The sequence below is a fragment of the Lepidochelys kempii genome, chromosome 7 (assembly GCF_965140285.1).
Source record: "Lepidochelys kempii isolate rLepKem1 chromosome 7, rLepKem1.hap1, whole genome shotgun sequence".
NCBI classification, from domain to species: domain Eukaryota; kingdom Metazoa; phylum Chordata; order Testudines; family Cheloniidae; genus Lepidochelys; species Lepidochelys kempii.
The window spans coordinates 84,538,921-84,566,556 of NC_136386.1; the positions used below are offsets into that span (position 1 = coordinate 84,538,921).

General features: G+C 40.9%; 1 protein-coding gene across 1 annotated transcript in view; it reads right to left on the reverse strand.

Annotated features, from left to right (window-relative positions):
- ADAMTS14 (ADAM metallopeptidase with thrombospondin type 1 motif 14) overlaps window positions 1-23,396 on the reverse strand; it is a 98,853-nt gene extending 75,457 nt beyond the window's left edge. The window contains exons 1-3 of the mRNA XM_073354774.2: window positions 23,066-23,396; window positions 21,293-21,714; window positions 2,522-2,678 (exon numbers count right to left, since the gene is read on the reverse strand). Coding sequence (XP_073210875.2) covers window positions 2,522-2,678; window positions 21,293-21,714; window positions 23,066-23,396 — 910 coding nt within the window. The remainder of the gene's footprint in view (window positions 1-2,521; window positions 2,679-21,292; window positions 21,715-23,065) is intronic.
- Window positions 23,397-27,636: the final 4,240 nt, after the last annotated feature.

The window sequence follows — 27,636 nt, forward strand, 5'->3', positions numbered from 1 at the left end:
ATGTTACAAGAAGGAGACAATGCTAAAGAAAGTTAATTCTTACTCAAACATATACGAAGTGTCAGTGCTTTACAAACTGTGGTCCTGATCCTAAAAGCACTTCTGCATGCACTTAACCTTATGCATGCAAGTAAAGAAGTCAGCAGGACTATTCATGTGTGTCAAGTTAAGCACATGCTCAAGTGTTTACAGCCTCAGGGCTATAAATAAGTCACACCTCATGCCCAAAAGACCTAACAATCTAAAAAAGAGAAGACAAACACGCAGAAGACAAGACACAGGACAAAAGTTCAAGAAAAGGAAGATTTAGGGATTGTTATTTACATCCAGAAAAAATCAACACCTACTTTCACTAAGTATATTCAATTAAAACAATCTACACATCTGTCTTCAAATCAAAAAAGTTGAAAAATTACAAACCATTACAGCCATTTTAACCTCAATTCACCCTTATCCCAACTCCATTTTGCCCTGGTGCTTTAGCTCATAACATGTGAGATTGTCTATTTTCTCCTTTCTTCTTCGCCTTGTCTCTTTATGTCAGTGCTAGGGGAACAAGTGGCTGACAGCAAAATCAATTTATTTTAAAGATAAATCTCACCTTTTCCTGTTGCTGCTAGGAGGGAAGGGGGAGAAAAATTTGAAATTTGAATCAGAACTCAGTTCCAAATGTTGCAATTATGGATTCTCGGTACAACAGACCAAACCATCCAATTAGTTTACTTAAAGGAAAAGCCTACAGAAAACACTAAACCTAACTAGTACCTTAGCCTCACTTCAAAGCCTAAGGTATTAACTCTCATTGGACCCCCAAACACTCATCAATGCTGAATGTAAATCTGCCAAGAAGATAGTTGCCTCTGTTTAAGTGATCACTCAAGCGATTTTTCATCATTTTTAAGACTTTTTTTTGTTCACTGTTGTTGATAACAATCCATTTGGGGGAGTTAAAACTGAAACTGGCTCCTTTCTGACAATTCTGTTTCCTCCAACACATTTGCCCAGGCTGGCTTGTTACTGTTGGGTTTCTCAGATGTGGCTGGGCTGCTGGCACTGATTATTTGTTTCTCTTTTTTTCTCACTCTTATTTTTTTTTTTTAAGGAAAAAGAGCAGACTTCTCTGTGAAAAGTTAAATCATAAAGACAGACACCCTGTAAGTAAATAGTAGGAAAAAAAATTAAGCAGGCATGATGTAGGCCTATGAACTAGACAGCATCATTTACATATATTGTCATGACACTTAAGGTTCTAGAAAAGCAGGTGCAGAAACATTGGACGGGGGCATCTCAAAATCGATTGAACAAAGCTGACTCCCCCCTCCTGATTCCCTAGCCCCTCACCCCTTTCTCCACAGCAAAGCATGGACGGGAAATGCTCATGGTCCTTAGTTCCCCACACCCTGGAAATGATGACTCTCCCTGAGGGCAAATGGTGATCTATGGATATTGGAGGCTAGAGTGATCTAGTCTGGGCTCCAGGCAGTTACAGGGAGCTCTCACCAGTTTTTCAAATATAACTAGATGAAAGTGAGACTGATTACACCCATCAACCAGATAAGCTTTGTTATCCCTAGACACCAGCTCCCTCTGACACACTGAGAAAGAGAGATCCAGGGGGAGTAGTGCTTAGAACAAAGACTGGACATCAGAAGACCTAATTTCTAATCCCATCTCTGACAATGTGTCCTTGAGAAAGTCACTTAACTGCCTTTGTAACAAAACCTACTTTACAGGAGTACTGTGAGGCTTAATCAGTTACTGTTCATGAAGCACCTTGAGAGTTTCAGGTGGAAGGTGTTATAGAAATGCAAAGTATTACTATTATCATTACTGGTTTCTTAAAACTGGCCTTCCCATAAAGGCATCCTTACAGTATTATGACCAAGAACAAGATCTTTAATTGCACTGAAACCAGTACGGAATTCAAAAACATGCCTTATGATACTGAAGAGAATAAATGAACTCAGTGACAGCAGACTTCTCCATTTCAATATTTATCCAGGGAGAGGAGACTTGGGTTTTCTCTGCACCCAGTCACCTACATTTTTATTTTTCTACAGATAAAACACAAATCATTTCCATTCATTGGAACAAAATTATGGAGCCGATTCATCCCGAGGTACTTTCACTGGATTTAGGAAACTCTAGCTGCCAAATTCTCTGGTGCTTTAGGGCATAAAGAAGCCATTAAGCTTAACAGAGCTCCAAAGGATTTTCACCAGGATTCCTCCCACTTCCCAGCACAGGTATCATGGCTGAGCAAACAGCATGGCTAGAGTGATTGCCAACTACCAGAAAGCTCCCTGGGAGCTGTGGGTAGCCAAGCACAATCTAGAGCAGCCCAGGTACTCTAAGAAGCACCATGAACAAATATACACCTGGTTCAGGGAAACAAAAAGGTTGCTGAAAGCACCCCTCATCAATCGGATTTCGTGCCCTAGCGCAGCTCAGCCAGAGCTAATGAAGCATGTGCATGCAGCATGTAGTAAACTCACGCACTCACACACACACACAGTCCTACCTTCATTATGAAGATCCTTGTGTGATTCTGCTCTTTCCTGTCTGACAGCGGATCTGCGGTAGACCACATGTGCCCTCCCATTCTCTTCCTTCTCCTGCTGCCCCTTCTCCAAAGGCTCAATGAAAAACTCACTACTGTCCGTCCGAATCAGGCCAGCCTAGAATGCACAAAACAAAAATGGGAAAAGGAAAGAAAATACATATACATTCACAGTACTGCTAAAAGAGTGCATTAAAGGGAACATAGAGTGAAAAGGAACACCAGAGTACAAGACCACCCCCATAACAGTGTGGACAAAGGCAATTTGCATTAAACTCTTTAACACTAGAGCATCACTGCTCGCTGCAAAAAAAGAGAAAGGAAGAAAATATAAAAGTCTCATGTTCAACAGCCAACTCCTAGAGTAAACTTGGATACTGTATTTAATCAATAAACTACCGACAATGACAGCTGGTGATGGAAATCAGGATAATTTGAAGTCAGCAAATTCACTTTACTTATGACCTTAAATTGGAAGAGACACACTTGCACATTCATTAGCCCACCCTTCTCAGACCTCACGTTATTGCCAGAGACATTTTTGCCAATATCCATAGAATTTGGAAATTAACTGATGCAACTACTTGCACAGAAAGGTACTACTCAACCAGGAGTGTGGCAGTTTCGGTCCCTTATGGCATAAGCTCTTTAGAGCTGGGACCTGTCTTCCGTGAATTTTCTCTGAAGAGCCTAGTACACCTGCGTGCGCTATAAAATAAAATAAAATGCACATCAACAAAGACTTTAGTGACATGTTCAGCTGTTTCTACTCCAAAACACTGTCTTATGTTCCATGATAATTTACAAAAACAATACCCACATACTAACCCCTAAAGATTGGAATAATCCTTATGATACTGCCTTAGATCCCTTTAGACACTTCTCAAAAGCATTTTAAACACTTTTGCAATATTTAGAGTTATTCACTCAAAACTGTGCAGAAATTCCCATTTCAGCCCCAATGGGGCACATTTCCCCTCCTTGTATCCTCCATTGGCTCCCCCTTCTCCACCGCAAGCTTGCTATCTCCATCTGTAGCCATTTACAATTAAGCCCTGCCCTATCCATTTGATGCATTTTACCATAATGTCAACTTCCACCTGTTCTTTACCAACATACTAGCCTTTGTCATCTGCCAGTATGTTGCTTTCTCAAACACCTCCATGTTTCCTCCGATGCCACTCCTTATGAGTGGGGAAAACGCTCTGAAAAGATCCACAAAGCCTCTACCTTATCCTCCTTCAAATATCTCCTTAAAAGTACCTTTACTGTCATGTCTACAATACAGCTGATTAGTTCAGCCCTCTTCCTATCATACAATGACGTACTCACATTACTGCTGTCTTGTCTTGGACAGCATCTTTGTATCATTCACGTTTTGCATCTTGTCATAACCTAAATCGCAAGTTCTTTGGGGCAGGGACTGCCCTACTATGTGTCTGTAGGGTGCCTAGTATAATGCACCCCCAATACTTGACTGGTGCCCTTAGGTGCCACTGCAATACAAATAATAATTTCCCTTTGTTTTCCATACCCCACTATTCCCCTTATAGTAACGTGGAATAACTCATCACTTTCCACAAAGGGCCTTCGTTTGCAACCCTTCCATCAGTCCAAGAAGCAGTACTTTCTTTGGGAGACTCAAGAGAGGTATCTATTCAAATCAAATTTGTTTTGCAAAACTGATTGACAATCTATCAGCAAAGATAGACTGAGTGGGCATCTTTTAGCTGTTTAATTTCCTTTGACTCTTGACCACCGGCTGTAATAAAAGGTCCCTCAACTTCCCCTTCTTGATGGAAAAGAGGAATGAATGAAAAAACAATTTCAAACTAAGCTCCTTATACGGTTACAAAATCCCTTTTCTTTTGATCAGTTACAAGTGTTTCTATTTAACTCATCCACACCCTGGGATCCATCATCTATCATGCAACCCTGCTTTCAAACTCTAGCAACCCTCCAGGGCCCTCCCCAAAGAGGAGATGGTGAGGACAGAGAGGGAAATCAGCCATTCTACCAAACATATTAACTCCACTCACAGCTACAAGAGGATCATCATCCTTGGCCATGAAGCCTTTTGAGAACATTGAATGAAAATCGACTTTATAAATACAAAGTATTATGACTAGTAATACCTCCCAGACAAGGAAAAGATGTATGAAATAACAAATGTTATTAGAAATGTTTTCTGGCAACCACCTGTTCTTAATTAGCATTAAGCTTCCATTACATTTACCTTGAAATTGACCAAATCAGTTATGCACTGAAACTCCAGCTGGCTAGGACCTTAGGCAATCAAAAGGAAATCACACACTGAGGGATGTCTAGTTTTAGCAAAAACAAGTACAAGGGTCTAGCGGTCACCAAGTCCTTACATCATATCACTTTTACTTCATCCAGCATCCAAAAAGCAAGTTCTTTCACAACACACACATAACAGTGCCCTTGGAGACTCAGTGGCAGGACTAAATATCTTTCACGGTTTTAAAAGTTTTTTCCCCTCATTATTAATCAACAGGCTCCTTCAGGAGTTTGAAACTGAACACTGTCATGTTATGAAAGTTGTTGGCCTCCATCATGCACATGTATGCGAATTTGTTCCTGCAGGCTTGCCCATGAATGATGGGCTGTCCACACTGGCTTATTATTTTATGAATGCCTGTGAGTACCAGGCTGAGCATGCTGGTTTGTTTCTATAATATTGCCTATGAGCGCTGGGGCTGTACATACTGGATTACACATCAGTACTAGGCTACTGGAAATTTTTTTAAGTGCATTGAAAAGCACTGTGTTTTACAAGAAGTACAAACAAATGACTGGACTTGGGAGACATATTTAGAAGGGATAGGAAAGGCAAATCAGGGGCCCTTCTAAGCTGCCTGTGTCATTTGATTCCCTTCATATTTGTGTACAGTTGTATTCATCATGGCATTAGCCAACCTGACTTGCTTGTACTCCACCAAATTTCCTGCCCCACTTCAGTTTTGTTAGCTGCTTAATGCTTTTGGAAACAAGTTTTTCCCAGGGAAAATAGGTATATTTAGTTGTTCTAGGATCGTAACAATGGCCTAAAATACCATTTCTCAGGCCCTTCCCATTTTACTATAGCCTTATGAAGGTCTTCTTTCTGGCTGCTTCCCATAGCTCCGATTAGCTTGATTACAACTGCAGACTCCGTTACTAGTTGGTGGCACAGCCCAGGATAGACTTGATCAATGCTGCTCTGACTCCAATCCCTCCTTTCCTCTACACCTGCCTTTTTTCTTCCTTCTCTTCAGATTCCCCTTTTCTGTTCTGCTCTCCCCCTATGATGTAATCTTATGAGAAGCTAGCTCATCATTGGGTGGTGCAGTTCTGACAGAGGTAGCTTTCTACCTGGATTCCTTGGGCTTTGCTTTAGCTTCCATCAGCATAGCATCTAAATGTTTTCCATTCATTGTCTTCCTCCCACTGAACATCTTATTGTTAACAAGTGGGATGGTAGAATCAGTGTTGTCAGCCAGTCATTATTCTCCTCTTCTTCTCTCCTCCTTTTCACATCTCTTTGTTCCCCACAACTCCTTTCCTTTCTCCTTCCTTCAACTCTTACTATTCTCCACCTCCACTCCTTAATCTATTTGCATATTACAATCCTATGAACTAAAATGCCTTAACAGTCTTGAATCTTATTATTAAAACTTTAAATATTCTTCCTGGCTATGAAAATTGTGCTTTCCAAAGTGGAACAGGACCACAGCAGTAGTTTACTGCTCATGGAAACATCCACTGACCATTCAACATTATATAGGATTGATTTAATGACACAACCCACCTGTTACACAAGTATCATTTCTTGGGCTTTTCCTTACTTCACTACTTTAAAAATAGAATATTTAACACAGAGATCTTTGCCTTCCCTATAGTCTCCTGTACTCCCTATGCTATTATTGAAGAAGGCTATGTTTGGACATGGACTTCTCACCTTTGCAAGCCAGCTCCGCCTGTTTGATCATGTAGTGTGAACTCATGACTTTCTAACCGTCCTATTGGCCAAGGAGTGCTGAAGCCACTCATTAAGGGGACAGTCAACCAAGTTAGACCCCAAATGTACCACTCTTTGAAGGAAGATATATCCCAGGAGGATTCTATTATTTTATAGATGTAGGCCTATATTTTCAAAAGTCACTAGTGATTCTGGGTGCCTCAGTTTCTGGGTGCCGAACCTGAGACACCTTAAAGGGGCCTCATTTTCTGAGGGTGTGTGCTCAGTACTTTCTGAAAACCAGACCCCTTTAAGATGTCCACTTGAGCACCCAAAATCACTGGTCACCAACTAGGATCTCCCTAGTAAATCTACCACGAGTACGCTACCTAGAAAATTTAGGCCATACACATACACGTATGTGAAAGGGATACACAGGAGATAGTTGCATAACTATGTGATAACTGCAGAGCCATATGGTATGTTGCAGATATCATGCAACCTTCAGCATCACAGGCCCTTCCACGTTTCTGGGAAGTACTAGGGCATCAATTTGTGTGTCCTGTTGGTGCCAACCATCTCAGCTCTTCACCCTAGTTCTCATAAACCCAATTACAATGGCACCAGAGAATTACACTGTCAAAAAATGCAAAGCCATCCTACTCCATTTTTCCTTCAGATTCCTAACAACATTATTATGCACTCACAGATGTTATATTTTTTAAAAACTCTCCAAATTTGAAAAATACTTGAAGACACTTGGTGACATTTAAAGGCAACAAATGTAACATGGATAAAATACCTTATGCAACACATCACCTGGGAAAAATCCTATGAATCAGCATACTGGGACAACCATAAACTTAGTCCAGACGAGTGACATTTAGTTACCTAGGCCCAGATCCCCAAAGGTAATTAGGTGCCTAACTCCTACTGAAATCAATTTTGTCCTATAAATGGAATGTGCTTAACAAGGTGCTATTGCATACCCTGAATTTTAGCTATAGCTGTCTCTTTCACTGTATTATGATCTTTTCCTACCATTGTCAAGTGTTCAAGATATGGAAAAAGCTCATTAGCTAATATAGGGAACAAAACACCATAGAGTTGCCAACTTTGCATTTCAAAAATAAGGGACTGTTTTCTTGGCACCCTTGCCCCACCACTCCCCCCAATATTATTAATCAATAATAATAATAACAATCAGTACTCACCTACATTCACCGGGGTACTTCTTGCTGCTTTTTGAAGCACTCAGCTACTCCCGATCTTGTTGTACAGAGATGAAAAAATAAGGGACATCCCTTGTAATAAGAGGCTGTTGTAGTCACAAGGTAACTCCTATTGAAATCAGTGGGAGTTGGGAGTCTAAATAATTTGAGGATCTGGGCCTTACTACCTTCTGGACCTGTACTTAAAAAGGCTGGATATGTTGCTTGAATGGGGTATCAGAGTTGAGTATCAAATGAAAATTAGTCTCCTGTTTCCATTTCCTACAAATGCCACAAACTGACAAAAGGAACGCATGTTTTGTCTGTCCTACCCATCGCTTTGCTAAATTCTTTTCTGCTTCCCTTAGCCACTTACTAATAACAGTACTGATTAATAAATAATAATACTCTTGTCTGTCATTTTTTTCATATTTACAAAGTGCTAATTCACTTCATAATGCTCAAAACTAAATTGGTTGAAAATTTTTGAACAAAATTTAAAAATAATAACAATAATTGACTGTTTTTCAAAATTGAAAACTTTCACAAAACAAGTCTGAGTTTTCCTTTTTCAAAGTTTTTCTGAGATTTTTTTTTTGACAAAAAGTGTAACGTTAATTATTCTTTGATGTGGTTATCATATTTTGTTTGTCATTTTTCACCTTTCATTTGACATTTTCAGTTTTCTTGTTTATTTTTTAAAATTTATTTTCCATTGCCAATTTTGATAAGCCAAACAATGCAATCATTTCCAAACAGATCATTTTGATTTTGAAGGTTTTCAATTTAAAAACAGAAAAACTTAATTTAGAAAAATGCTGATTTGAAAAAGGAAACAAATTCCACTGAATTTTTTAGGTTAGTTTAGTTTAGTTTAGTTTCCAAAAACAAAAGAGGTTTGCTTAAGTTTTAGAAACCTCTGTGAAATTTCTGTTGGTGTTTGAACCAATTCTATTTACAATATCCATAAAAGGTAAGTATTTATTATTTTCCCTTTTTTAAAGATGGGGTAATAAAGCACAGAAGTTTGAGCCCTGACCCTGTGAACTCTTACACATATGCTTCACTTAACTCACATGAGTAGTTCCACTGATGTCAGTGAGACTCCATGAAGTCAATGGGAATACTACATTAAGCATGTGCTTAAGGAAATCACTGAATCAGGCATTTAGCCCCAGATTTTTAAAGATATTTAGGCATTGCTGTGCTCAGTATTGCAACGCCTACCTGATTTAGGAGCCTATGTCTCATTTTCAAAAGGGATCTAGGTGTTTAGGATCCTAAATCCCTAAGTGCCTACGTCTCTTTAAAATCTCATCCTTAGTGACTTGAGCAAAGCCACATAGTTAATCAGTGGCGGAGATAGGGTTAGAATATGGGAGTACCTGGTTCCCAGAGCATTTCTGCAGTTTTGAAATTGCGCACACAGCTAATTATGTATGGTCCGAAAAAAAGTCATATTTTCTTGTCAGTTAGATACAAAATCCATGATGGCCTTGGACAAAAATTACTCGCCTGTGGTTTTTTACATTCCTGTGAAGCTAACTGCTGTGGAACAATATTGAGGCAAATAACTCAGTAAAATTCAAAAGAGGATTAGACATTGTGAGCCAGATTTTCAAAGTCAGACAAATCCAAATTACTGTGCTTGCCTAATTTATGTTTGCAAATCTTTGATGCATGTGTGTAAATCAACTGCTTGTGATGCTTAGCTGCCAATGCATTATGAATAGTTGATTATGGTATGCACATAGAAGACTCCCATGTATATGTTAGACAAGTGCAATAATTTTGGCTGCTTCATTTTTGAAAATCTGGTCCTATATGAGAATACACTATGAATTTACACTAAGAACAATTAAACTTCAAGGGCTTTCAATCCTTATGTTTTAGAATTTAAACTGGCAACAGGAAGAAATAATCCCCACCTTCATACACGATAGTGTCATACATTTTTAGTAGTGCATTACAGAGGGGGAGTTTGCCTTGTTCTGAAGCATCCAGCCTTAGACAAGAGAAGAGATAGAATCCCCAAGTAGTCACTGAGCAGTTTGAATGTTAGTCATGTTGCATACAGGAACATCTTTCCTTCAGAAAAGAGACAATGGTGTGTGTAGCAATTCAAGCAATCCTATTGCCTGAATATACCTGGGTGATTTTGAATTTTCTTTTGGAACTAAGTCACAGCTGTACATCTGCTAGTGACATATCCCAAATCAAACCAAAACAGGAGCCTAATGTCATAATTTTACCTCTCCTGACGGACCCAGGACCAACCATTTCAGTGAACTAAATCACGTGTTTCTCTCAGGAATCTTCTCTGGAGAGCAGCTCCAGAGTTTAAGCAGCTCAGAGCCAAGTGAGATTGCTTGGCACAAAATCCTGGTAGCCCCAGGACAAGACGACAGCAGGCAATGCTTCAGCAATCACTGCCAACGTCTGCAACCACTGCCAGCTGCCTGTGACCACTGCCAGATGCCTGGTACGGGTTAGAGCTTCAGCAATTAGGGTGAAAAGGGGGAGGTGATTACATCTTAAGATACTGAAGATTTCATTAATTATAAATTTGAAAAATCACAAACTTCAGAGCTTCCCATATCAGTGTAGAAACACTAACAGTTTCAGTACACAAAAATTCCACTGGCTTTTTGCAATACTGGTGTTCTTCTACCACTGGAAAAAAGAGGAAAAAACAATAAATAGCCCCCCTGCTGTTGTGGGAGGCACGGGGATATAAATTGCAGTAGATTGAGTATTACCTAAGGAAATTACAAAGGAGCATTTTTACCAGCAGGAGACACAGAGTCATTTGTAAAGTCTACAGTGATGCTGAGTGTAAGCTTCCAATCCATTTATCAACGTGCAGAATTCCCACTGCAAGGCAAGTGAAACACTAATGACTAATGTGCACACTTAATCTATAATCAAAGTATTCTAATAAATAAAAAGCACAAATCACAGTGGCCTTTTGGGTTCTTGAAAGAGAAGAAAGGCGCTTGGTACAAGTTTCCGCATTCTAAAACGAGTATTGCTTTATTTAAATATTTCATCTGTGTAAGAATTAGAGTGACACAGCAAAAAGCTCTCAGATGCAACAACCCTGGTTCAAAATCCTTAGCCTGAATCTTTACAAGAGGTTTATTGGGTCATCAGTTATGCAATGAGTTTACCACTTCTGGTCTTGCCCCCACATCTCGACTCCATCCACTTACATCAGGAGATCCAATAGTAACACACCATTTTAAGTACCACACCAGTCCTAGTGGACATCAGAAAACAGGGGCTCCATTCTGCCCCCACCCTCTGCAAATGCAGCGTGAGGGTGCCTGTCAGCATCAGTCATCGTCTGTTATTCTCTCTGCTCCTCATATTCTTAGATTACATGGGCATTCTGCACACAAGCCTCCTCCCTAACGCTATGGTTAGGGCATCATGAGGTAGTTCCATGATAAATGCATGAAAACCTTTTTATCACAAAGGGCCCAATCCTCAAGTGTGTGTTAAAACAAATCACATTGTAAAAATGGCACAACTTGCAGGGGTGCAAATTAGAGCTAATTATAACCTGATTGACCTGACTTGTACATTTTTTAAATACTAACTAGAACTAAATCTGTCTTGGCAAGATGGAAATATTGTTGCTAACTTAAGAAACTCACTGTTTTATGGAGCTGGCTGTAGTTCTCAGTCAAAGATAATTATCAAAGCAGGGCTTGCCCTAATCAGTCTTTGTGACAGGATTCCACCATAAACACTAGCAAATATATTTAAAACATTACAGTAAACTTATTTCTATCTAGGCTCAATCTTTACAAAGAGTACTGGGGAAGAAGGTTGGAGGATGAGCGGGGTTTGGAAGGGGGAATGTTAGTTCTTCACTGATTGTCAATGTACACTGAGGGACAGCGGAATTCACAGAGCTGGAGAGATGCCAGCCTTCCGAACGGAAGCCAGACAGTTGGGCTCAGAGATGGCCCACAGAGCCAAGGGTAAATCTCTCCCCCCATTAGTGTTTCCTCTATAATCAGTGGGTAAAAGAGGCTCAAACACCCACAAAAATATAAAATTACCATTTCATCTGGATAAACAGTACTGAGAAGAAGTGATACCTGAGCAGAGGTGCCTTCCTTCAGCTTAGACATTAAACTGAGCTCTCTTTCACCTGGAAACCCATCAGTTAGGATTCATCCCTTCTGTGGTCCGTTCCAGTAGAAGGCAGCACTGTGTTAAGCTGGCAACTGCGTTGGCCCACATTACTGGTATATAAGCACAGAAGCTGTCTGTCCTGGGGAGCTGATCTCTTGACATATTTCTAAGGTCCAGATTCTGATATCTATACTCATGCTGGGTAGGTGCTTACTCCAGGAGTAGTCTGCCTGAAGTCAATGGTGCTATTCCATTAAAGAAGGGGCAACAGAATCTGGCCCTAAAAAGGGTAAAGGATAAACCTGTCGCCCTGACCTACATTCCCTCCTCTGATAAACAGGTTCTGATGTTTGACAATTGTTGTCATGAGTGCATGATGGCTGTGGCATTTAGCTGGAGAACTCTATATATGACCCATCACATTGGAAAGTAGTGTACAATTCCCTAAATATGAAAGGCACTACTCAAAACCAAATTCTGTTCAATAATAAAATTTATTGCACAGATGGTATGTTTCAAATGGACAATGTATTAAAAATATTACAAAATTAATAGCCTTTTTGAATATGTTATGGCATAGTACTCTGCACCTTAAACAGATCCCATATGTCATAATCTGGGCAGCAGTGTAACACACTTCCAGTATATTTTATACATTGTTACATGTGGAATAAATTGTATAAAACACAGCAAAGTATGGAACAAATATACTGAAACTAAATTAGAGGCCTTTTTAGCCACTTGGATAACTCTAGACCAGTACATTACTTGCAAATGAATATGGCTTGATCCAGCACAGTTCTGCTCGATGAAGTTACTGGGAATTGAGGTCTCTATCTGCCCTATTTACCCTGTTGGTCCTGCGTCACAAACTCAGGAACATGCTGAGTGGTGATGTGGGATGTGTCTAAATGTTCTTCCCTCAGACTTTAAAGTGGGAGCCAAATTCTCCCCTCAAATATGTTTGCCTCGTTTCCATTAAAGTCAATGTGAGTGGGACGCTCATTTATCCTGAGGGTAAAATTTAGTCCTACAGCACTTTGGTTGAAGCTGAATGATCAGGAATCAAAAAGATTAGCTTCAAATGTGAAGAGAATTATTGAAATGGGACCCATATGTACAGAATTAGTGCACAGCTATGTCTGAGAAACGTGACTCCCCTGCAGACTAAATTTCCCAGCTTCCTCCTTTGACTTGCTCAATCTTCCACAAAGAATAACAGGCTATATAATGAACCCATGACCCTGCAACCAATCAAATGAAAGCTAGGTAGCTATTTTTTTTTAGCAGATTTAATGCTCAGGAAAAATTAGAAAACAGAACTGGGTTGAGCCTGGCACAGTAAAGGCAAGAACTGTGCAAGTTTTTCCTGCAAATCTTAGACAGCACACCTCAGTCTTGATCTTCAGCATCTCCTACTGCTTTAGTTCTGGGCTTCCACGCAACCCTGTCTATGCACATCAATCCTGACCTGCAATAACCTTCCTGTTCTAGTTATGGACCTCTCCTTACCAGAGATTGCCAACAGTGCAAAAGTGTGCCAAAATGAGCCATGGTTTTGTGATGTCTACGAACAGGGACTATTCTGAACTGTTACTTGTGCCCTAAATTGGAATTTTAATCTAGGTCTTGCAGAGGTCAAAGTCAAGGGGAGAGAATCACACCACTAATTAGCTCTTCAACCAAAATAGGGCCTCATTTTGATCTCACTTACACCACTGCAAATTAGGAGTAACTCCATTCAAGTGATAGCGTTACACCCCGGTAAAATCAGTCTCAATGAGATTGGTATAAGGCCTATAGTAAGCAATTAGATACACCTCTTATGAACCTTTAAATAAGAGATCTGTCTCCCTCCTAACACTAAGCCCATGTTCCAGAAATTACAAGCATAGTCCTAAAAGACCAACATCTACATTTTGGGGTTCAACCCTTCTCCTATTGAGATCCACGGCAAAACAATCTTTATATTCAATGAAAGCAGGAGTACCCCTTGTGGAGGAACTTACATAGTGCACAACCCTTGGGAAAAAAGATTCAAAAAGCAATTTATTTATCCCTTCACTTTCTTTTATTGCTGCTTCTTAAAGACAATGGGACCTGATTTTCTGTTGTTAAAATGCTAGCAGTCTGATGTGGTAGCATTTTACTCTTACTTTGCCCGAGAGTAAATGACTAATTGCAGGATAACAGAGAATAAGACTCACTGATGTATAAATGAATACATTTCCACAACAACCTAAATTCTTCTTCTAATGGTCCCTGCTGTGAAGACACAATCTTGTGTTCAAAGCGTCAAAACTGGCAAACATCAAAAAATGGCAAAACTCCCATTGCCTTTAATGGGGCCTGGATTTCACCCCAAGTCTGTTTCCCTGGAATTGATTGTGATGTCACAAATTCAGCATTATCTTGTTACTGCAGCACCAAAAAGGAGAAAGAGAAGTGATTTAAAGGAGAATAAACCTTTGCTTCTAAAAAAATATCCTTGATTATTAGCAAAGAAAATTATGAAAGACGCAGGCACTGATCACACTAACTAGTGGTCAAGTATACTATTTTAGCATTTCTCCCCAAAATGGGAGTCCATCTTCACACCTGAATCCAGTGTCTCATATAACAGCAGGATATGCTCTCTCCTCACCAGCAAAGGACCTCTGCAATTAACAAAACACCGTGACAGCAAGATACGCAAAGACACGCAGAAAAACCGACAAGGGCTCTGCTGCTGATCTGGGTCTGTGCAATACTCAGTTGCTCTAATTACTGTTCCCATAAAAATACTTGGAATCTTAGCTCACTTTCATGTGTGTGTGTGTATATATATATATATATATATATATAGTAAAACACTGCAAAAAAATGAGATTCCTTAACTTCCAAGAAAACTAAGGAGCCTGCAGAGGACTGTGTCTGGAGGGGAATGTGTGATGGCAAGTCAAAAGATTATAGCTATTCCACTCTCACTGTTTCTGAACTCAGGGCCGCCTTTGAAACGAATATGGAAGACAAGGACTCAACAGCCTATTACAAAAGTACCGGAGCTACCCATGACAAAATTTTCCAACACAGGTGCCTATAGCTAGGCATAAAAATGGGAGATGCTGTGGGCTCAACACCTTTGAAATCAAATCAGGCTACCTATTTACATGTGTAAATATGGATTTCGGACAATAATTTTAAGCACTTTCTAAATAATCATGGTCCCAGTTCCCAGTTTTGACACAACATAATTTATCTGTACATGTTCTTCATTTGACTTTATCAACACTGTGTGGTACATCTACACTGCAATAAAAGGCACACAACATGGCTACGGCTGGCCTGGGTCAGCTGACTCGGGTTTGTGGGGCTTGGGCTGTGGGGCTAACAATTGCAGTGTAGACGTGCTGGCTCAGGCTGGAGCCCCGGCTCTGAAATCCCGCGAGGATGATGGATCTCAGAGCCCAGGCTCCAGCCCAACATCTACATTGCTATTTTCAGTCCTATGGACTGAGCCCCGTGATCCAGAGACAATTGATCTGGGCTCGGAATCTCTGGGCCACAGGTTTTTTATAGCAGTGTAAATGTACCCTTAGTGGCCCACACAAGCTATACTGGAATATAGGAGCTATACTCTCTTTTTGAAGTTCATGGATAACTGCTAGTAAAGTTAACAATTACAGGACATGTGCATAACAAAGGGAAATGCAACAACTCTTTGGCCAGATTCTCCCCTATTAAAGGGGCAGGTTTGTACAGCTCCACTATGTGATTATGTACATATTCTTCTATATTTCCCAATTATCGTACTGCCTACCTTGTAAATCAACACACCCACCTTTTCTAGGCTTAATCACATCTGCAAATACAGTGTGGTTATGATCAGAAAAGCAACTATAAATATTACCTTGAAAATTCTGCCCATATCTGTTCCCTGAGTGTCTGCTGAATTTCTGAGTTTTATTTAGTAAAACCAAGCTTTTATTCCATTCACTTATAGGTCCACTATGGGGGCCAGATCCTCACCTAGTGTAAATTGTCATAGCTCCAGTGAAGGGAATGGAGCTAGGACAATTTACACCCGCTGAGGATTTGTCCCTGCATGCAGAAGAGCAAAACTAGATAGTACTTTGGACAAAAATGTCATTTGACACCCTGAAATCACAGTCTGCACTTAGGTCCTGTCCTTCTGACCCCTCCTCTCCCACTTGGAGATGCCACTCCCATTCCAGGTACTTGGACTAATGATGGGAAGGAACTTGCTGCTTGGGGCAAGGAACAAGAAATGCAATGTAGGGAAAATTAGCAGCCCTTTTCTTCCCCATGATTCTACTTGAGCTATAAAGAAAGAAAGAAAATACCGAAAGGCAACATATTTATTTTTTAAAAGATTTAACATTTTGTATTGATTTAGCTTGGATGACGGGAGACATCGAAAAGTGAGTTGCAGCCATTGGAGTATATGGTTACTGAAGCTCTGAAAAGCAGCATACTGCAATTCTACTAATCTCGCTCTGCAAATCAGCAAAATCCAATGAATCCTGCTCTGCAAATCAGCAGGTCCTACAGAAATACTGTTTACTGACCATTTTTGAATGTATGGTTGAAGATACAAAACCCTTTATCCATCTACTACAAGAAAATTTCTGGACAGTTTAGTATGTCTTTGGGCTACCAAAAGCATGGGGTCCAATTAGTGGTATGTGGTAAATTAGCCAATGGAAAGAGGCATTCATAGACCTCTGACAAGGCTGAGAATTGTTTTACTCACTGGGTCATTGACTATGTGAAGAATGAGAGAATAAGCTGTTACAGGGGTAAAGGGGAAAAGAAGGAGCATAACTATCAGTGGACCATGACAAGAGGCAGAAGAAAAACTCCTGAAAGTCAAACAGGAAAGAGACACTGATCTCCACTCTCAGGAGCCAGGAACGGGGGAGTCTCTGCATACCTACCCATTAACAAAGCAGAGCTGTCCTCCTCTTAAAATCTTAATTCTACCCTACCAGCCACCATTCCTTTCCTCCAGGTGAACCAGAGCTTTGATCACTACACCAACCACTGCTTCCTAAACGTTATGTCAAACCTCTCCAACTTCTACAGCACACTGCATTCTGCAGCAAACTGTAATGCAAGGGAAACATCCGCAAACAATTTGTTATTGAATTCAATGCAGCAAAGACCTTTTCTGAAATTTATTTTAATATATAATTCAATACAAAGACTTCCGTTCAAAAATGATTTCTCCATGCTGCTCCGAAATTTTGAATTTGTTGCAAATTCCAGCACAATACACAAACCCCTGCCAATGTGAAATGAATAGGTCATTTTCGTCCATTTCTTATGCTTGGCCTATACACAGATTTTGTACTGATTTAACTAATTTGGTTCGGGTGTGGTTTTTTTTTTTACCAATATAGTTATACCAGTAGAAGCCCTAGTTTGGATGCAGATACAGAATGATACAGGTAACTTATACTAGTTTAACTTATTACCTTTCCCGTACAGGAACAGTTATCCCAGTATAAAGCATCTTTATATCAGTATAACTACATCCAGACAAGGGGGGATTGTACTACTTTAACTATACCAGTGTAGTTCAAACAGTACAATTTTTGTGGGTAGACAAGCCCGAAGTATAGGAGCATCCACATCACATGCTACCTCCACAATTGGGGCTATTGTCATTAGACTGAGCAGGGAGCCTGAGGACTGAATGGGGCGAGAGAGGGAAGGAACACCTCTGACCTCCTGCGGTGAACTCTCCAGGTCAGAGGTGAGGTATATTGGTTTCAACTCCACCTACCCAGGCTTTTCCTTTCTTTGGAGCAGAGGATTTCAGTCTCCAGAGCTGTCAGCCGGGCATCCTTAAGAACTAGATTCATTAAAATGTAAAGAAAAGAGGATCTGCATCCCAGATTGCAGGTGGATACAAATCCCAGGCTAAGAGAATACAGATATCAAACAGCACAAAGGGCAACCTTAAAAATGTGCACTTCTGAAGAAAAATGTGTGAGTGTTTTGAAAGTGTCTACCATTTCTAGTGGAATCCATCATTCTGCACACAGGAAATCTTGCAGAAAATTGGAGAATCTTCGACTTGCATTCTTGTGACCCAGGCAGAGCTCAGCTAGTCTAAGGGATAGCACAGTGATGGTGAAATCAGGCAGCTCAAGGAAGCAGTGTGATAGCATCACTAGAATAACTATAAATAGTGCCTTCAGGTACCCAAAGAGAAACTGACTGAACATCCCATCAAGACCTAGTGCCATAAACAACTGTTTCTTGGAGCAGCTCATTTGGAGCAGACGTTACTCTTGATTTGGGCCTGAGTAAAACACAAGAGTTGATTAAGGAGTGGCAGTGAGTGTGGCTGAGCCACCAAAAGCAGTAACCCATAACATAACTGTTTGACATCGTCATGGGATCTGATCGGATCATTGCACTTGATGTCAGGTTAAAAAATTAAAATCCATTTGCTCAGAAGGGATGTTCCTGAATATAGCTCAAGTGATACTGTGACAAAATAACAAATATTGGCATGTGGAATAAGGAATAAATGGAGTCAGACACAATATGAAGGGCAAATATCCAAAGATGTAATAAATAATAAGGAATTTCCCAAGTGTATCAAAAGAAGCCTGTGGGAATATCAGTTGTACAAAGAAGTGATGCAATAACTCAAAAACTTAAATACTGTAGCAATAAATTAGCAATACTAGATGTAGTTCACCCATCAGTTCTAAAGAAATTAAAGTCTTGAAATATTAAGACTGAGCTATTAACAAAAACATGTAAGTTATCAGTGAAAAAAGTTACTATAGTTTGCTAGAGAAAAGGAGGGCAGCAATAGAATACCTATATTTCAAAAGGTGCTTAGTGTGATCTCAGGAATTCTGTAGATCACTGAACCTTACTTCAGTATCAGGAAACATAGCAGAGAAATTCCTTGGAAATAAAATCATAAAGCCAAATGAGTATAATTTGATATGAACCAGCACAGCTCTTGAAAGAACAAGTCACACCGCTATAACCCATTAGACCTTTTCAAAGGAGTTAACAAAATAGTGTCTAAAATGGAATCAGTTAATACAAAGCATTTACACTTTCACATTTTTGTAAATGAAGCTCCTCACAAAAGCTTATTGAGGCAACTTGGTAGCCATTTAGGGCTCAGTGGGAATTACAAATGCTCCAGCATGTGCTCAGCCCTTCGACTGGGAAGTCTCCACCTAAGCCTTGATCCCACAATGGGCTCCATGTGGGTGGTCTCATGAGCCTGCACAGAGCTCACTACAGACCTGAGGCCTTATTACTGTATTACTTTTACTTATTAAAAGCTCAGGGACTTTGTCTTTATACCTGTCTCTAAAGTGCCTAACATATACTGTTGGTGCAATACAAAAAGCATTTGTGGTGATCATCACCATCACCACAGGAAGAAAGTGAAAAGTCCTCTTATGGATTAAAAACTAGAGTAAAATTAATGGCCTGTTCTGAATGTGGAAAGTGATTACTCCTAGGCTGCCCTCGGGATAAGAATCAAGACTGGCATGGTTCGATATACACCATTTATTAGAAATCTGGAAAAGGGGGTGATTGTTCAGGTGGCAGAGTTTGCTATGAACAGAATGAACACAATTAAGGTTACTCAAGATTAGAGACCATTTTGAGAGAAGATTGCTCCCCCTCCATTGCACATCATAATGAGAAGGGACCACAGCTTGGGCCTGGAAGCAGACTGGGGCAACACAACATGCTCTCCTGCCCCCAAGCTCACAGAAGTCTCTTCTTACTAACAACGTGCAGAAGACATCTCCTTATACTAATCCAGGAATGCTGTCAACCAGAACTGCAGCAGAGCTGGGGAGCAGCAATCCGACAAGGCAAACACCCCTGGGACATCCACTGGATTTGGAGTGGATTTCCTAGACAAAGCGAATGCTCATCCAAAGAGAAGAGCAACTAAAACTATTAAAGACATATGGATGATTCAGAGTAAGAAATTATCTAAACATTTAGCAGTACTTCATTTGGGAAAAGAATAGTATGAGGAAATATCATAGAGATACAGAAAATAACAGGTAGTGGAGAATGTTTTGTAAGTGGTGTTTTTTGCCCAATTCCTATTATTAAAGGAAAGGGGTCAGTCAATAAAATTAAAAGTTAACAGAAGAAAACAAAACGCAAAGAACATGTTTAATATGCAATTTACCATCAAGCTGTGAAACTCCCTGATACGAGACAGCAAAACTCCTCCATTCCTGACTTAGTTGTAAACTAGTAGTAGGTGAGATGATTTTACATTGTTTAAATACACAGATATACATATATATTTTGTAAACCACTGTGGGGGCTTACACTTACATTATCTCAATGTAAGACATAATTATTACATTAACTTTGTAAGGGTCTAAAGTTATATGAACAAAAATGGTGCCTGCAGTTACACTGACTAGGACAACAATGACAAAGGCTGTCTGACAAACCTCATGCTTCAGGGCATAATATAGGAGAAGAGACATGTTGCACCACCACCATTGACCTCTCAGTCAATTAAACAAAGCTGATTGTTTCTAAAGAGGCTCCAATCCTATGCTCCTTACCCAGAAGATTGATGCAGGAAAGCAAAAATAAGAGGACCTATAGGCAGTGAGAGATGGACATGAAAGGCAGAGGAAACAGATATCTTCAGGGCAGAACCCTTTTGAGGGAACTAATAGACAATATACTGTAGGCCAACTAAGGGAAAGCTAATCCATGGCAATGAGCCAATGAATGACAACCTGCTGCATGATGCCGTGGTCAGCCTACTACCAGATAACATAGTTAATTGGATCTGTAGTTCATCTCTCAAGAGTACCACACACAGGGCACTACAATTCAAAATCTAATGAGACACACAGAGTTGGCCAGAAGGTTCCTGCCCTCAATATTTTCAAGTGGAGAGCAAGTTTCTAGGAAAGCCTGGCACTGCTGTGTGCTGGAAGAGAAGAACCAGCGGGGTTAACATACATGGAAAAATGTCTTCTTGGCTTGTACGTTTCCTTCTGTACTAGAAATAACCTCACATTATAGAGCTGGTCATGTATTTTTGGCAGCAGGAGGAGCACTGAGGGCACGTTGAGAGCAGACAGAATCTCCAGGGCAGGAGAAGGGCATTGCAAATAAGCAACCAGCATCTTCCTGTTATACTTTTAGATGGAAAGTTTAATTTTAGCAACAAACCAATATCGTCAAACTTGTCATAGGCCTCTTTGCTCATTCCTTGGATCGCCAGCAAAGAGGTACTAGAAGCTCTGATGCTAGTTGCTTCGATACAAAGCCAAAATTAAATAACCAATCATAGAAAGACAGCAAAAGTTAAATAATGAGGCAGAAGAGAAAGGGGGAACATTTGTCCTGAAAAAGGGTGATCTGCCTTCTGCTTACCAGTCCATCACAGTTGCTGATAACGACAGTGGCACCCGGCATGCCTGAGACGTCCCCAGTGAAGAGACACTCCTGCTGGAGGGGCTCTCGGAATAGCACTTGAAAATCTTCCTGCCATTCAGCAGAGGCTCCAGGTGGCACAAGTCGACGGTTGGGCTTCAGGCGGAGATGCAGTTCTTTCCCAAAGACCGTGACATTGAAGTATAACAAGCGATTTTCAGCTCTGCCTTGGTGCAGTGGCTCATCCAGGGTGCTGCGGGCCACCCTGTGCCGAGCAGAGGGTGGGGTGGAAGGATGGCTGGCTTCAGGACTGCCTGCTGCCACTAAGCCAGATACCATGTGCGAGAGGAATCGTCCCTGGCAATCTGTACTGAAGGGCACAATCACACCATACTCACTTAGCTTTCCAGACAGGAGGTGCTCTAGTGGAAATAAATACAGATAGAAAGACTTCAATACATTCAAAGCAAAGAGCAATCCTTTGTAAATGTGTTATGAAAACTGTTTCCTCCATGGTACTATATGTTAATTTCCATATGCATCAGGAATTTCATAGCCATTTCAACACTGGATTTTCTTGTTAAATTAGATAAACATGTTTAAGCCAATAAACTTTCTCCCACTCCTATAAACTCCAGTTTATTCTGTGTCTACTTTGTATTTTTAAATTAGCAGGCATATCAAATGTAGCAGAATAAAGTCATCCTGACATACACTTATGCCTCTTGCATACCTAACTAACACCAAGCATCCAAACTATTTATTGTTCAGCTTCCATCTAACATTACTTCTCAAAAACAAGGACTCCCATTAAAATAAAACTATATCAGCATCAATTTAGAAGTGTTTGCTATGGACCCCCAGTAGGATACATACCTCCTTATTGCAATTTCCTATCACAATCAGCATAGCACAGTTCCAGCCAGTTACATAAAAATACACCTGTCAAAACAGCCTAAAACACCCCTATCGCCTAAATCAGAGAAGGCAAAAAATAACCAGTGGGACATGCAGACAAATAGAAATTACAAGCATAGGAGTCTAACATTTTCAAGTCAAATATAGAAATGTATCTTTTTAATTGGCATGTTATTGCACAGATTTGATACTAAATTTACTTAGTGTGGGTGTGTGGTGTATGACAAAAATAACATGGGACACAGAAAGGTAACCTGTGTTTTCAATGAGACTGATGACTGAATTCCAATCCTGCATTCTAACTTTTTAGGCAATTGTATTTTCCCATGCACACTTAAATGCCAACTAAAATTGCTTTGCAAATCTGACAGAAGGCCTGGCACTTGTAATAGCAAGCGTGATGATTTCAGTTTGAGCTTTTGATTGCCACTCCCTGCCCCCATCCCATCTTGAGAGTGTAAATAAGACTTAGGTAAGGAGTGGGGGTTATGCAAAGAAAGTATTTTTCTGCACTTACTGGCAATATGGAAAAATGCTAAATTCCCACCAGTTTAAATAACTGAAAGCCTAAAAACAGTTCAAAGGAAGGGAAGATGGATGGATGGACGGATGAACACACAGATAGAGAGATTCACACTGGAGCCAGGAGAAAAGGAAAGGAAATTAAACTCTTAACATTACACTCGTTTTCCCCTCTGTCCAACTCCCTTCTGTGAGCGCCCACTGCAGCCCTGTTGGCATTGCTCCCGTGAATCTCCCTTTCTCGTTCTGATCTCACGGATTTAAGTGATGTCTGGCTGCTTTAGGTTAAAAAGAAAAACCAGCTCCATCCGTGAGCGAAGGGAACTCTCCTACCTTCGGGTTTTGCTGCCTTCGCTGTAGCAAACCAGTAGCTGAGAGGAAACAAGCAAGACAGCATCACACAGAGATAATCCATTTGGCGCTGGCGAAGCGTTTTCTGGCGGCTCCAGGGAGCAGCTCTCCAGAGGCAGATGGAGTGGAGTTTCTTCCCCTCGGCTTCCTGCTGCTCCTCCGGGAAGCCGGGCGGCGAAACGGGCTCTGGTGAGCTCAGCAAGGCGCCCTCCTCTTGGAGCGCTGCAGACTGGCAGAGGCAGAGGCGCACGCAGAGCAGGAGCCGGTGCTGCTGGTCCCCGCCGCACGGTGCACAAGTTGGACAAGCCCCCATGCAGCTGGCAATGCAAAGTGGGGAGGAGGGAGGAGGCGCTGGCTGGGAGGGAGCCCGGGAGGCTCCTGCCGCTGCCGCCGCTCGATGCAAGGCTGGTGCCAGCTGGGGGGTCCGCGCAGTGACGCCGGCGTGTGAGTGTCAGGCCGGCTGCAGAGTCCTGGGGAGGTGGGGGGCAGCGAGGGCCTCTCCTGGGGGAGGCCCAGACAGGCGCGGAGGGGAGGTCCCTTGCACGTGGCGCTTTCAGCATTGCTACAGCTGCCATTAGCAAGCGGAGTGCAGATGCAGACCCTGGGGAGCCCCACGTTAGGGCTGCTAGCAGGCGGCTGCTCTCCTTCTCTTGCGAGCCAAGACCTGCCCCTCTGCTCCACGGCATGGATCGGGACCGCATTTTGCAGCCCTGAAACCCAGCGGCCTGGTTAGTGGGGCCCTGTTACCGGGGCAGCCAAAGGTGCAAGGTCTTCAGCGAACACCAGCGGCCGGGAGGCTGGTCCCTGGCTTTCTCAGTGTACCTGTAAATGCGGTGTTAGTCCCACAGCTTTGTTACAGTCTAAGGAAAGTCCATGATACCGGCACAAACAACCCAGTAATTCTTGGGGCCCGTTATAAGCACCGGACATACAGGCAGGGACGTTCAGATCCCGCTAGCCAACCATTATTATGCAGCTACAGGCATCTCCAGCCCATGACCGGGTTACTGGGCTAGGCGAAGGCAGTAGACATGATATATCTTGATTTTAGTAATGCTTTGGACGCAGTCCCACGTCATATTCTCATAAGCAAAGTAGGGAAAATGTGGTCTAGATTAAATTGCTATAAGAAGCCTACGCAACTGCCTGAAAGAAAGATCATACTCAATTTAGAAGTAATTATCAGTGGTTCCTTGTGAAACTGGGAGGGCATTTTTAGTGGGTTCCACAGAGGTCAGTCCTGGATCTGGTACTATAAACTGTTTTTATTACTTACTTGGATGATCGGAGTGAAGAGCATGCTTATAAAATTTGCAAATGACACCAAGCAGGGAAGGGCTGCAAGCATTTTGGAAGACTGGATTAGAATTTAACATGACCTTGACAAATTGGAGAACTGGACAGAAATCAACCAAATGAAATTCGATAAAGACAAGTGCAAAGTGGTACACTTAGGAAAGCAAAACCAAACGCACAGCTACAAAATGGGGAATAATTGGCTAGGTGGTGAGTCAACAATGTGATGCAGTTGCAGAAAAGGGCTAATGTCATTTTAGGATGTATTAAGACCAGTGTCATAGGTAAGATACGGGAGGTTATTGTCCCACTCTATTGAGAACTGGGGAGGCCTCCGCTGGAGTGCTGTGTACAGTTCTGGGCACCGCACTTTCAGAAAGATGTGGACAAACTGGAGACAATCCAGAGGAGAGCAACAGTGATAAAAACTTTAGAAAACTCGACATGTTTAGTCTTGAGAAAAGACGACTGAGGGGGAGCCTCATAACAATCTTCAAATCTATTAAGGGCTGTTACAAAGAGGAGGGTGATCAATTGTTTTCCATGTCCACTGAGGGTAGGACAACAAGCCATGGGTTTAATCTGCAGCAAGGGAGATTGAGGTTAAATATTAGTAAAAACTTTCTGACTATAAGGATAGTTAAACTCTGGAATAGGCTTCCAAGAGAGGTTGCGGAATCCTCATCATTGGAGGATTTTAAGAACCAGTTGGACAAACATCTGTCAGGGATGGTATAGGTTTACTTGGTCCCACCTCAGCAAAGGAGGTTAGACTCAGTGACTTCTCGAGGTCCCTTCCAACCCTACATTTCTATAATTCTGTGAGGAATTGAGAAAAAGGGGTTTCCATCTGGAAGCTCGAGGAGTGGATCTAGTGAGCTACTTCTGGTTTTCCACCCTGACTTTGGGTCTTCATCTATACTGAAGCTAGGCAATGACAACTGTTTCCCTTTTTCTTCTCCACCAGGAGGCTCTGTAGAGGGATGCACTGAGGCCAGCAAGGAAAATCCCTCATCTGATGCACTGAGTTCTGGAAGCCACATTTCATTAAATAGCCACTAATTGGACGTCCGCTTTGCAAATCACGCCCGCACTTACTTTAACACAAAACAGACCTCCCACCTGGGACAAAAGTATTTTTTCTTTCCTATGGTTGCCAGTCCACAGTTTTAGCCAAAAAGAAGTTTTGCTGATGTGATAGTGTAACACTTGCTTATACAATCAAAGCGATTTGTTGAAACACTGCACGTACCATCTCAAGCACACACAGAGAGGATGGAACTTCCTGCTAACCCCCAGCCCCACCCCAGCCCCCCCGAATCAAATACAACAACATAACACAATTTAACGCTAAGATATAGCACCATCTATTGGTGCAGCTGCCTTTTGCACTAGTCATTACATTATGCTTGAAAATTGAATGAGAACCCAAAGAAAAATGGCAAAATTGATAAAAGCATTAGAAAAATGCAAAGAAAAATTAAGGTCCCAATGCAGCAATGCACTTAAGCACATGCTTAACTTTAAGCATGTGAGCAGCCCCATTGAGTTCAATGGATCTTTTACAGAAAAAAAAATCACAGAAGCTTTGTGAGCATTGGCACCATTTGGATAACAACAGAAAAGTATGTAGGTGAAGTGCATAAGGACTGATCTGTTTCCCTATTCAGTCGGTGCTTTGCCAGCATCTAACTCTTTACTTTGTGAAGTGCTTTTGATTCAGCCTGTATGAAAGGAGGTTCAGAAATGCAAATATTATTGATATACCTATATATGGTGCAGAGAGAGAATGCCGCAAACTAAAAGAATGCATAACACTCTAAACAAAGACACAGAAATCGAAGCCCCATCATTGTGATTCTTCACAACTGCCTTTTAAAATCATTTACAATTTTAATTTCATTTCAATACTGGTCTGTGCACATTAATCCATTCTGGCAAAATTGTGTCATACCAAAGGTGGATCCTGATCAAATAAGCCCGATGGGCTAGGACAAACCAAATTATTTTAATCCCTTAAAGAGCATCTTATGCCTCAAGAGAAACTTTGAAAAAGATTTTGTTTAGGAACAGTGGTGTTTACTTTTCATAATTCCCTCTTTTTTATTATTAGGGACATTTGAATAAGACTAGGATCTTGTTTCTTAAAATTACATGTCCTGCTGCATATTCCTCACCTGAAGCCATAAGACTTCTTTCATCTCATTATTTCCACATCCATTGAATGGAGAATTCTGTCTGCAGGTGAGAGGTATGCAGCAGGAATGGAAGTTATCCTAAGGACCTCAGTTCCCATATACCTAACCTTATCACTAGTGATAAAAATGAGTGAAGAGAAATACAAACAACACTAGCAGAATGGCTTTTTAACTACATCTGTACATCTGTAAATTGCCCAAGAGGCATCAGTAGCTCTTTAAGAATAAGAGTTATGGAGATATCTTTTTGCTTTCTTTTGCTTTATAAACTTTAAGTTGTGATTAGAACTTTAAGATAAGTTGTCATTCTTATCAGTCTAGTGTGGGTAGAAACAGGGAAAAAAAGTTCCAACATTCCTTGCCAAACAAGAACGAGAATGACAAAGAGCTTAGAAATATAAACATCATGAACGAGCAGAAACTATCAGACAATCAGACCTAGCCTTTCTCGGGGCTTATTCACAAACTCTTCTGGGCAAGAAGAGAAAGTAGGGAAAAATAGGGGAAAGAAGTAGCGTAACAGAGATCCTAGAGAAGTAGTAAGTGCATTACTTCCACTGAATCTTTTCAGACTAACCCAGAACAAATATTCTCCTTAACGTTAAACAGCATTTCAACAAATTCTAATACAATACTCAGCATGTATGTTCACTGTAAAGATCCCCATCAGGAAACTGGCACCATATGATTACAGCACAGGTGATGTCTAGATCCATCTAGAACACAGGCCCACTAATGACTTATAGTCCTGCTGGTGAACCTCAATTGTTGTCCCATGTATTAGAGACCTACAACAAATAAATAAATACAAAAGATATTATAATCCTATTCATAAGGGTTGTCATGAATATTTACTAGGACTGTCGATTAGTCACAGTTAACTCATGCAATTAACTCAAAAAAATTAATCATGATTAATCGCAGTTTTAATCGCACTGTTAAACAATAGAATACCAATTGAAATGTTTTAAATATTTTGTATGTTTTTCTACATTTTCAAATATATTGATTTCAATTACAACACAGAATGCAAAGTGTACAGTGCTCACTTTATATTAT